Here is a 12,398-nt window from a genome sequence, read left to right as displayed (position 1 = left end):
TCATACAACGAATATGTCGAATTAGCGTTTTTCAATTTGAACAATTTGGTGTCACCCGGTGCAGACCGCACTCCCCGTATGTGCCTAGTGACGCTACTGTGTATTAGAATGATTGTCAAGTGAAAAAAAATAGGTTTCAGAAAAAAGCTGACAAGGCTTCTCATTTTTAGCAGTCAGTTATAAATCAATATATGTATTCGAAAACTATGTCGGGTATAAGTATGATATTTTCGGCATGGTTTATCTCTGATACAATTAGTGGCTTCTTTGAATATCAGGTCAAAAAGGATATTGAGTGCAGATACAACGTTTTTTTCTAAATCCAGTAAAAATCAACTAACGTAAAGCCTATTTTGCACTATTGGTATTATCAAATTTCGACCAAAAACCGGTACTACCGGTATTGAAATCCCTATTATCAACTAAGCATTTCTAAAGTTTTACTAACAGGCAGTGGGAGTATTGTTTAATTATTTATTCTAGTAAAGACATTTCATCACAGTAAATATTTATGCATATGATTATGAGACGTAAATATGCATTGCTTAAAAAAGACATTGAAAATAAAAATTTAAAGTGATTCATCTTAAGTATGTACATATGTCCTTGTGTAGGGAATGGACAATGATTGCAACGATGACAACATTAATATCTCACACCCACTATGACGTGATGCAACCGGAAGAATATTAGAAAAATCGAAATAATGAATTGTGTGGAAAAAATTGACGAAGTGTCGAAGGTCAGGAGTTGTTTATATCGACCAGAGCTTCCAGAAATATTTGGCTCGATAACTTTTCGTTTAACACGATCTTGCCTTTGCGTAAGATTTCCCTATGTAGACGTTACGCTAAACGAGCGTGTGTCGAATTTGAAATTTAATAGGCAATATACATAGATAGATATGTACTTACCAGTTTTGTGATGATTTTATTTTACGGTTTGGGAAACTGTTCGTTCCCAGACTTGGTCGAGGTCACTTTCGCTTTCTGCCAGGTATATTGTTAAGGTGAATACATAATGTTTGCATATGAATATAAAATTGGGAAAAATTTAATTTTTCACACATAAAAATGCTATACACAATTATCTTATCATTGAAAATGATTTAGCGGCTGATTTAAAGACATTTTAAAAATATATTATAATTATATGTATGATATGACAAACGCCTTGTTCATCTCCTATTTCAGGATGAAATATTAAACATTATCCTCGGTGTCAATTTTTATAGCATGTCAAAATTGAAAAGAGTTATATTATAATTCATCAAAAATAGTGTAGTCGTGTCTTTATATTCGCGAAGCATCTCAACATACCAAAGGTGGAGATTCGTGATTTATGCACGATAAAAATCTTGTTATTTATTTTTAATATTATTTTTGAGTAGATGTTGTGCAACTGTTAGTTTTTTCTTCAATAATAATTACGATTGAACGTATTAGTGCGTGTTTTTTTTTTATTACAAACGGATACGTCTAGTTGTGAATGTTAATTAAAGCTTTGTGTGAATTTTTAGAAATTGTGCTGTATGGGTGTTATTCTCTCTCAGTAGCGTTGCAGTAATATCAAGGATGTCAAATCTATTGTTAATTTTCAATGTAATATTAATAATAATAAAAATGTATTGTTATGCTTATGCACGTGTATTTATTGCACATGTTTTTATTGTAAGGAATCAAAATTTAAATTTAAACGGAAACCATTGAAAGATTTAATCTTTGCTTTGTTGTTTTAGTAGCATAGATATACTCATGGTATGTGTTTTAAGATTTGTATCAACTGTGCGGATGATGTTAACTTCCCCCGCGATCTAACGACATTCAAAAAACGTCCGTTATTATTTTCTTGTTAAATAGAAAAGCGTGTTTCCGTGATAAAATTCGTGATATTGCAATAATAATCGCAGTGCGGAGACATGAGTCGTGTCGACATATGCTAGGAATACAAATGCGTTTTGTTTCATTGTACGAAAAGAACATGCAAGATCTAAAAATCTGATTAGAATTGTCAATGAGCTCATCTTAAACTGATGCTATGCATATTTGCATATGCTATGCAAAAATTCCAAAAGAAATCTTCTCAAATTCCGATGTTCAAAGTTTGGATATTAACTTTTATTTAATTGGTGAGATGATAAAATTATTTAATAAGTAACATATGCGTTTTATTTTTGACATGCAACTATTTTCATATAAGTAGATATACAAAAAATAATAATAAAGGTCTTTCACCATTCACTATATATTAAATATGAGTGCACCTCACGGGATCGAAGTAGAAATGCACGAAAAACCAAATATCGGAAGGCAAAGATCGAAAATCGAAAGATCTTAAGTAGAAAGATAAAAAAAGGGTGCATGGTAAACGGTACATATTCACGTACATCCTCACTTAATTTGCGTGAGCAGGATACAACAGGAACAAGAGGAACAGACTTTTCCTCCCGTATTCTGCGCGCGCACATTAATACGGGCATTTCTAATTCGATCCCGTGGGGTAGACCCATTAAATATACATATGTATGTATATGAAAGCCTTTTATTATATTTCGATCCCATCTCATATATATGCATGTATTTACAAAATAAATAATATTTTCATTAATCTTTTTCAGCAATATAATTATAGTGTTGAATATTATAGTAATAAAAATAAAAATATAACGTGAAATGATATTTTTTTTAATCATTGTGTCATATCGTTTTAATTAATAAATTGTAGATGAACTTGTGTAGAAGATAAAAAAATGTGTCCATCAATGTATGGCGAAAGTTGTGCAGTAGCCGAACTTTTTTGTTTTAAAAAGTTAACCAACTGGTCTTATCACAAACCTTGTATTACGGGTTAAATTTGGAAAGGAAATATTGTTTTGTAAATAAGTAGGTGGTTGGTGAATGTATTATTTATATTATTAAAATGTCTTTCTTATCTTGAAGATCTATGTGGTTAATATACGTTATAACCTTACGAGACTTTTTGTTCAATCGTTTTTTTTATTCGTATCTATTAATACAATGTAGTTAAATTCCAAACTTGTTAACTATGGGTATTCACATGCAATCTGAATCCGGATTAAGAATGAAGCTTTTTTTTGGTGTGAGGAAATGTGAATGGTATTGGAACGCGAACCGTTGGTCCAGGACTGCTGGTGGGGATTCTCCCCTCCTCCACACTTCCTCAGATCTTCCATGTGTGTTCCATCAGCACTACTGGACCTCAGTCGACTTTGGTGATCGCAACGTGCGACATGTATTATCTATTTGGAGTGTGTTTGCTCGGTGAGTAAACCATAGTCAGTGATTGTGTGAACAAGTGATGTGAAAAGCCACCCTTAAGTTGGATTGTATTTAACGGTTGAATCATCTGAGATGGAATAGTGCTTTTAGGTTTAGTTATAATATGCATTTTTGAAAACAAATATTTATACGTATTTTTCGAATATTAAGAAAAAAATCTGAATTCTTATACTACAAAATCACTAAAATTACATATAATACATTGTGAGGATTCTTCTTATATGTAAATACACATGTACATATAAGAAAATTGTTCGAAAACTCAATATGTACATATATTTATAAATTTAAAAAATTTGAATATTTATAAACAACATAATTTAATAGTTAGTTTTTTAGTTAAATTAATTGGGTTCAATTTATTTGGAAGAAAATCAAAAACAATGAAATTTCAAATCAATATTTTATTAATTTTCCTGAATTTTTTTTTAATTTAGCCATTAAAAAGGTAAAATAAAATTATCAATACATATTTACATATGTATGTACATACTGACTATGCAAAAGTTTTGATTGATTTAACAATAATAGGAAAAGGAAATCTGCTTTCTTTCACTGCTTTTCCCATTGGTATTGCATTTTCTCACAGCATTTTTGCTCATATCCAGTTTCTTTTCATAAATGTCTCATTATTGTTTAAATAAATCTTCATTTCCAAGTTTTTTGACTTCTATATAAGTCTAAAATATACTTTAAATCATTTTCGTCAATTGGTAGATAGGTAAATTGCGATATATCGTGAACAAAAATTTTTACATTGTGACGTTATACGTCTAAATGCAGTGGCGAAATGTTTTGCAACACCGTGAGAACTGTTCAAAATAAGACAAAAAAAAAAAACGACAACAAAAAGTAACAATGAATTATAACCGTGTAGTATATTGTGTTCTATTTCCCCGAGTTGAGCTTTGTGAGTCAATTTTTTAAATTGCACGCGACTGCATTAATTGAAAGTTGATTGTTCGAATAAGCACTATATAATTTAAATAAAATATGTATGCTATTTTGATGCGAAAAAATTCAAAGTGTCTGATAAATTTGGGACTATTTTTTCCATTCCAGAAGTTATAAACATATTTTATATTATATATTACTAGTTGTTTTACGCTCAGTATTTGAAATATAAACGGCTTAAACATGGCTTAAAATGGCTTAAACAGAATCTAACAGTAAATATAAATAAATTGATTTGAATCGAAAAAAATATATATATATTGAATCATCGTCATAGAAACTTTGAATTGTTTTCGATGTTACCAACCAACATTACATACATACATACAAAGTCTCTTTCGAAATTATATATTAGATATAAGAAGTAATTTTGTAGTTATAATATGCATTATGATTTATTTACATACTTAATTTGGTTAAAAAGTGCACATATGTATATTAAAAGATTATATTATTACTACTTCTTATTCAAAGAGTTTGTACTTCTTATTTCTATAATTTTTATTTTATTCTCATTTTTTGTTCATACATATATTTTTTAATTTATTATTTCATGTGCATTGAGAAAACAAAGTTTTATAGTGTTCATGCTTTTTAGGGATTGCGGCTGCCCGACAGCCAGATGCACCACACCACAGTGCAGATCAGTTACCCGATACTGAATTCTCATGCCGAGACAAAGTTCTGGGTGGATATTATGCAGATCCTGATGCACAATGTCAAATGTTTCATGTTTGTGTGAAGGTTGCCGGAGTGGGGGTAAATATTTTTCACTAAATATTGAAATAGTTTAGTAAAAATTAGTCAAAAATTTTCTAAAAAAACGTAATTCACCATAAATTTATCTATAAAATGTTTAATTTTCAAAAAAATCTCGATAGATTCAAGACTTCCGGTTTCTGTGCCCAAATGGTACAGCTTTTGATCAGGAGGCACAGATATGTGCTGGATGGGCTGATGTAGCATGTGAACCCTCAGCTCTTTATTATTCCAGTGACAATTTCGACCTATATCGAATTGGATCTGGTGAGTAAAAAATCAATCAACTATTATATATGTAATTTATACACTTACACAATATACATATAATATATTTAAAAATTATAATTAATTTTTAATTATATAAGGTTTCGAAAGCAAGAAAGCTCCAGTGGCTTTAGAAGATGAACCAGATTTTCATCTACAAAGGGCTGAACCAGATATTTTCAGCGGAGCGCATTCTTCGAATTTCTTCAATAATCGAGAAGGCAAGGAAAATCAAGAAGCAGGAGATATAGGTGGGCAGAAAAAAAATCAGGTAGATCAGCATCAACGAAAAAAGGTTGTTAAAAAATTGCAAAGACGTCCTACAGAGAGTGCACCACAACCTACTTCCGTGCAACCTAGACAGTTCACTAATAATTTTGCTGGCTCTTATGTTCCAACCACAACACGCCCAACATCTACAACAAGTTTCCGCACGACTTCCCAGCCTCAGTATAATAATAACAACAATAATTATTATCAAAGAACAAACAATCAATCTTACAGACAGCCATCGTCAACAAGTACATCTGAACAAGAGAAGTTCACACAAAGAACCGAACAAGTTGTTCCACAGAGTACGCCTTCTTCCCGATACAATAATAGAGTTTTCAAAAGCAGAACACAATCTACTCCTGAATCCAATTACAATTCGGAAACAGAGAAGATAAAGAACAAACAAACAACGATCGCTAGTAATAATAACTATAGTCAATATAATAAGGATTCACAATCATCGATTGACAACAGTGGTTTTAACAGTGGAACTTCAAATAATTATAATTCAAATCAACCAACTACATCAAGGTATAATAACATTGATAGAAAACAGTCATACGAAAATCAACAAACTTCAGCAAAAACAACTTACAATACTGAACCAAATGTTCGTTATGATCAAAAGCTTTCTTCACCACAGTATAATAATAATAACAACCAGCAAAAATATGTGGGTAACTACGAACAAACGACACTGAACTATAATTACAATACTGAAAATGATAAAAGAAATTATAACAAACAAGAATCGACTTATTACAGTTCAAAATCGACTCCTCAAACAACCCCACAGTATAATCAACAATACAATAATAATCAACAATCTTCTACTCAATTCAATTTTAATGCGGAAGACTTCGAAAAAATTAAGCCAACAACTAAATTTCCAGAGAAAAAACAGCAATTTAATGTAAATAAACAATCAACACCTCAATACAATTACAACAATGAAGATCAAAAATACAGTCAACCACAGACCCCAAAACCAAAATATAATACAAATTTGCAGTATGATAATAATCAACAATCTACACCGTTATATACTTTTAACACCGAACAAACCTCCCAATCAAAAAATAATCAACCGTCAACATATCAACAACCACAACAATCGACTTCTACTCCAGTATCAAATTTGAGAGGTGGAAATTTTAACAATCAGCAATTCCAACAAAAATCCACTAACGACTATCAACAATATTCCAACAACCAACAGCAAACAAGTACTAGTGATGTATATCAACAAGCAAATGTACAGAAGTCTTCTCCAGTTAATGTACAAAAGTCTTCTCCAGTTAATGTCCAATATTCTTCTCCAGTTAATGTACAAAAGTCTTCTCCAGTTAATGTACAAAAGTCTTCTCCAGAAAATGTCCAATATTCTTCTCCAGTTAATGTACAATATTCTACTGCACGACCATCTACCAGTAATATAAATAATAATAATCGACAATATGAGCAAAAAGCCACTGCTGCACCTTTCAGACAGCATAAACCAGATGACTATGACGATGGACAGTATCATCCAGAACTATATGAACGTGAAGCAGGTGGACATTATGATACGACTGCAAGACAGAGTATCAGAAACAATACACCTCCACCAAAAGCCCCAGAACCAGAATTGTTAAAAACTGCACATTCGATAAATATTGCCGCTAGTGGAAATCAACTGGCTAGGGAGAATAAACAACAAAGTTCATCAGCTCCAGCTACGACCCAAAGGATCTTATACACCCAAGCAGCACAAACAGTTTACACAACAACATCACCAAAAAGTGTGTATTCAAGCTTTGCTGCTGTAACTAGTGCGGCTCCGAGACCATTTTCAGCTAGACCAGTGCCAGCATCTTCTTCTGCACCTTCACAAAAAGCTGCTCCAGTGAAACAAGTAAAACAAGCTACAATACCGCAAAAACAAAAACCAACATCTCAAGTTGCAAAGTCAAATCCTTCAGCTAAGTCGAAGGATGTTAGTTATGACTATGCTTATTACGACAATTCAGATCACTATAGTGAATATGATAACATTGAAGAGTTTGGAAGAACATCAAAAAAGCAGTGATTTTTTTAGTTTTTTAAAATAATAGGTGTTTATATGAAGAACATGGACAGTCAGATTTTTTTAAACATTTCATGTAAAATGTGATTTTCAATTTCAAGTTACCGACTCAAAGAAACGATTGTAATTATTTTGTCTTCTGAAGATATAAGATTATGTTTATGTAAAAATAAGTACAAATCCAACAATGGAGTGAATTCACACTAATTTAAAATTCGAAAATAGGGAACAGGTATGTGAAAGTGATTCCCTAATTTTCTTTTATTTATTATGTTTTTTTCCTGAAATTGCTGTAATAATTTTTTTATGTGTGTAAGAGGATGAATGTACATGTATAATATTTGAATATTATATACATTTTTAAAACATAAATGGAGTTTTTATTTTTAATCCAATTAAGCATAAATATCTTGTACCAGGGCTTTTTTTTTTAAATAAAAGGTGCCGGAACTCACTCCTTGTCAACCTTTTTATTGGAAAAGATTATATTCTAATTATATAATGGGGCGCATGGAGTGAAACGACGGATATGTTAAGGCACGACTGTTTAATCTGATGGGCGGGAAGAAAGTAAAGTAGCGACAGACAATTTGGCCGAGTTGGTCCCAACCCGCAGGATGGTGACCGAAACTCGACCATGTCGTATAGCCACCACAATATTATATAGAATATTCGTTTGAAACATAAAAAATGCTGAGACAAAAAGGTGCCGGAACGCCGTTCCACTGTGTTACTTGAAAAAAAAGCCCTGTTAGTTACTAGTAAACAGGAACACCATGGAGGTTGTATAAAGTACTACGGGGCTTTTATTTTTTAATTCTAAAATTCAAATGGCCAATGATATTAGTGTTAATTAAAGGTAAATTAATATATTACTATCGATACTGCATAAGTAGTGAACAAGAGCATTTTAATACAAAAAATACTCCGAAATATCATAGGGATTTTATTTTTTGAATAAAACTCAAGTGACTTCAGCAAGTATGGTAAAAAATATAGAATTATTTTATTTATATTTTTGGACCATTGTGGCATTACAGGGATAACCTAATGAGCCACAATGGCCTACATTCGAAAAAAAGAAGAAAAACAAAAATTAAAATAAAGTAAAATACACAAAATGAATTAATTAAAAAGCTATTATTATTTTTCACTTTTTGAACTGACATTCATGGGTATGATGGTGTATACCTGTATCCGTTGGCTGCACTGCACGTTTGACAGCTGTCACTATTTAAAAGGTAAATAGCGATGCCTTGCTACGGTCTACGTGCTCTTTTAGTAGGAAATACATCACGAATAGACGTTTTAGTCGAAGCAGCCGTACAAGTAGCGTGGAAGGGTCGCGCGTTACTTTTATCTGCATCTTCTCAAGCCAGGAATACAACAAACATTTGTGGTGAAGCAGATGAAAGTGGTGCAACAGTATCTCGACTATCAGCCAAGGCTATTTCCCAGTTACGATCGTGTCGTCATTTACGACGACGCCTTCGTTTTGCTTTAACTCGTTCTCCTGCTGATCTCGCTTCACTGCTCGTTTCTATACACACATGGCGACGACAAGTAATAATCTATTTTTTCCTTTAATATTAACGTTCAGTGCTACCTTCCAGCAGGTTTCCAAGATGGTCCTTCATAGAAATGTGTTTTTGAATTACTGATTATGGAATATTTTCGATTATTATTATTAAGTTACGTGGATCTGGATCTTGTATGTTCGCTTGTTGACTTATTACCCTTCAAACAACACTTTATTATGGTACTAATAACCAGAGATAAATTTATGATAAATTGGATTAGATGATGTTGAGCATCATCCTTAAAATCAGGTCGCCATTGATATAATATATACATATTATTATAATAATATGAAATTTGAACACTTACATACAATCCACGACTTATGGCAGCGGTTTCCAAACTGGGAGGCGCGCCTCCCTGGGGAGGCGCCAAAACTTTTTAATAAAAAAATAATTTTCATACCATAATATCTACAAATAAATAAAACTTCATATCGTAGCTTAACAGTAAAAATTCAATGCATGAATGTTTATTTTTATTTTTCTTTCATTTTTATATACACATTTAATTAGCAACCTTTCTCGAAGAAAACCAACATGAAGAGACATTAACTTGCCTATTTGGTTGAAATTTTTGGAAAATTGAGCGGTTTAAATAAAGCAATGCAGGGATCACAAATACATCCACTTGTTCAAAAAGACAAAGTAAAAGCTTTCATTAAAAAGTTGAAGTTATGGAAATCAAATTTACAAAAGAATGAGTTGGATATGTTTTCACTTTCCAAAGATTTCTTTTCCACAGCCAATATTGAAGCAAGTAAAAATCTTTTTATTGACCACTTGGATGGTTTAGTGCTGCATTTGTCCAATTATTTCAAAGACCTTGATTTCTCAAAATTTTTGTGGATACAGAATCCATTTAACTACAATGAAGAAGACGAATTCGAGCTGACAACCATCGAAAAAGAAAAATTGATAGAATTATCATGCGATAGCTCACTAAAACAAAAGTTTCAAAATTAAACCAAAATTAAATTTTGGATGAATCTTAGTGGATAGTATGAATCTTTGTATTGCAAAACAATGCAAGAGCATCTACCGTTTGTAACGTCTTATTTATTCGAAACGGGCTTTTCGGCACTAGCTGCAATGAAAACCAAATATCGAGCCAGGTTAATAGTCGAAAAGGAGTTACGAGTGGCACTCTCCATATTGCCCCCCAAGATTTGATAAACTTTGTGCCAATAAACAACAACATCCTTCGCACTAAATTTTGCTGTGTTAGACGTAGTTTAATATAAAAATAAATATAGGTGTTCGTATAAATTTATGTTATAGCAAAACCTTTTTATTATTCTGTCTATTGTAGTGTTCAGTATTTTTTTTTTAAATAAAGGTTTATTATTTAAAACGTGTCTATATTATTATATCTATTAAAAAATAAAAGGTAGGGAGGCGCGGAAAAAAAATTTTTTTTTAGGGAGGCGTAGTAGCATAAAGTTTGGAAACCGCTGACTTATGGTATTATAAATATGTATGTATGTACTACATATTTATTTATTTATTTTTCACCGATTAATCATGCACACTCGCCTAACAAATAGCTTCAAAGTGACGATTGCACTAAACAGATTAAGAACAGAAACAAATAGAAGAAAAAAATACATGAATTAATAAAAAACATACATGTCTTTAAAAATTCTTACAATAAACATAAATATAATGAAGGTGGATTTGTTAAAAACAGCCAACTTAACGGATAACAATTAACTTAGGTCTAGTTGTTCGCGATCCCTGTAACCGAGGAAGCGGTGCAGTGAATGAAAAGAGATATGAAACATGTCAATGCCACCTAGAGGAACGGGAAAATTAGAATATGCCTCTCCGGAGCATGAAGGCCAATCTCCGACAGAATAAACTGGCATGAGACAATACCTCGAAATATAGAAAATAAGAGCTTGATTAGGGTAGCACTCCTTCTGTGTTTAAGAGAAGTGTAGCTGACTATACCCATAACTATGGCTAAGTTCCATACTGCTCCTTATAAAGAAGCCAGAGAAAGCGTTTTTGGATAAGCTCAAGCCTAATAGACAATAAGAATTTATCACATATTTATTTATAGATGTATAGGTATATATATATATATATATATATATATATATATATATATATATATATATATATATATATATATATAATATAGCATTAGTTGCATTGTAAAAAAAAAGGTTTTTGTAACTTCAATCTGTTTTGGAAGAATAATTTCTTGGAAACTTGTTATGGAAAACTGGATGATACTTATTACAAATGTTTCAATATTTCAATGGTAGGTACCACACGCATTATTATTGGATGGACTGGATGAATTGGTGCCCGCTGATGATGCGGGGGCCAAGGCAATGCTCATCTGTGCATCGTTACTGGAAGCGGCCAATACTTGTGCCAGAATCACCAATGTTCCTTGTCAATTACATGTTTCTATCGACACTGATTATTACCTTAAACATAAGGCAGTTGTAACTACATTAGCTGATAATTTTTTCGATGGCAATTTAGTTCATCTTTGATTGATATTTTTTAAAAATACTTATTTACAACCTGATCTAAATAATTGTGAAAGTATAATTTATGTTTTAAGATCTTATTTATGGTGTTGTTTTATTTTATTTATTTTTAATTTTTGCTACTGTAAAGAAAATCTCATATACAAACATAGAGGTACGTTGTGTGAGTGTGTGTGTGTGTGTGTGTATAATTCGTTTCTGATTGGCTGTCGTTAAATATTCTTTTTTTTTCATTCTAATACATTTTATAAAAAAACAAATTATGTTTACAATTAGATTAGTCATGTTAAGTGGTTTATATCACAAATATCGAAGCAGTATTATTTAGTATTAAATTAGTATTTTTATAAACTAGATAGCCTTTTAATCGCAGTTTGGTCGAAGCTGTCATTTGCATTGTCGACAATGTCATGAAATCGAAAAGTATATGCAATTGTGTACAAAGTGTAAAGTATTGATTAAGTATTGCAAAGTGATTGATTAAGAGAATTAGTAATTTATAAGTTATAATGTAATAATGAAAATGTTGTCCAATAAAATTATATATTTGAATGTTGATTTATAATATAACACATACATTTTTAAAACTAATTAAATATTAATTAAAACACATTTTAAATTTCTTTTAGCACTGTTTACTTATGCATATTATTGTACACCGTACAAATAAAAATATTTATAACAATTTCGAGTTTTT

General features: G+C 31.4%; 2 protein-coding genes across 2 annotated transcripts; both read left to right on the top strand.

Annotated features, from left to right (window-relative positions):
* The first annotated feature begins 3,199 nt into the window (after positions 1 to 3,199).
* LOC143911553 (uncharacterized) lies at positions 3,200 to 7,986 on the top strand. The gene is made up of 4 exons (XM_077430476.1): positions 3,200 to 3,281; positions 4,852 to 5,012; positions 5,135 to 5,279; positions 5,381 to 7,986. Exons 1-4 carry the CDS (start codon positions 3,251 to 3,253, stop codon positions 7,618 to 7,620), a joined length of 2,577 nt encoding a protein of 858 aa, XP_077286602.1. The 5' UTR covers positions 3,200 to 3,250; the 3' UTR covers positions 7,621 to 7,986.
* An 839-nt stretch (positions 7,987 to 8,825) lies between these two features.
* Positions 8,826 to 12,385, top strand: LOC143912118 (uncharacterized). The gene is made up of 2 exons (XM_077431316.1): positions 8,826 to 9,180; positions 11,468 to 12,385. Exons 1-2 carry the CDS (start codon positions 8,869 to 8,871, stop codon positions 11,702 to 11,704), a joined length of 549 nt encoding a protein of 182 aa, XP_077287442.1. The 5' UTR covers positions 8,826 to 8,868; the 3' UTR covers positions 11,705 to 12,385.
* The last annotated feature ends 13 nt before the right edge of the window (positions 12,386 to 12,398 follow it).

This window comes from Arctopsyche grandis, chromosome 5, assembly GCF_051622035.1.
Source record: "Arctopsyche grandis isolate Sample6627 chromosome 5, ASM5162203v2, whole genome shotgun sequence".
In the NCBI taxonomy this organism is placed as follows: Eukaryota; Metazoa; Arthropoda; class Insecta; order Trichoptera; family Hydropsychidae; genus Arctopsyche; species Arctopsyche grandis.
Note: the sequence above shows the minus strand (reverse complement) of the source record. Positions and strands in the feature narration are given on the sequence as shown.

Bases quoted from the DNA above. Each gene is read 5' to 3' on its own strand.
- LOC143912118 (XM_077431316.1), top strand. From the start codon at position 8,869: ATGCCTTGCTACGGTCTACGTGCTCTTTTAGTAGGAAATACATCACGA. The intron at 9,181-11,467 runs GTAATAATCTAT...TTTCAATGGTAG, and splicing joins TACACACATGGCGACGACAA to GTACCACACGCATTATTATT.
- LOC143911553 (XM_077430476.1), top strand. From the start codon at position 3,251: ATGTATTATCTATTTGGAGTGTGTTTGCTCG. The intron at 3,282-4,851 runs GTGAGTAAACCA...CATGCTTTTTAG, and splicing joins ATTTGGAGTGTGTTTGCTCG to GGATTGCGGCTGCCCGACAG. The intron at 5,013-5,134 runs GTAAATATTTTT...AAATCTCGATAG, and splicing joins TGAAGGTTGCCGGAGTGGGG to ATTCAAGACTTCCGGTTTCT.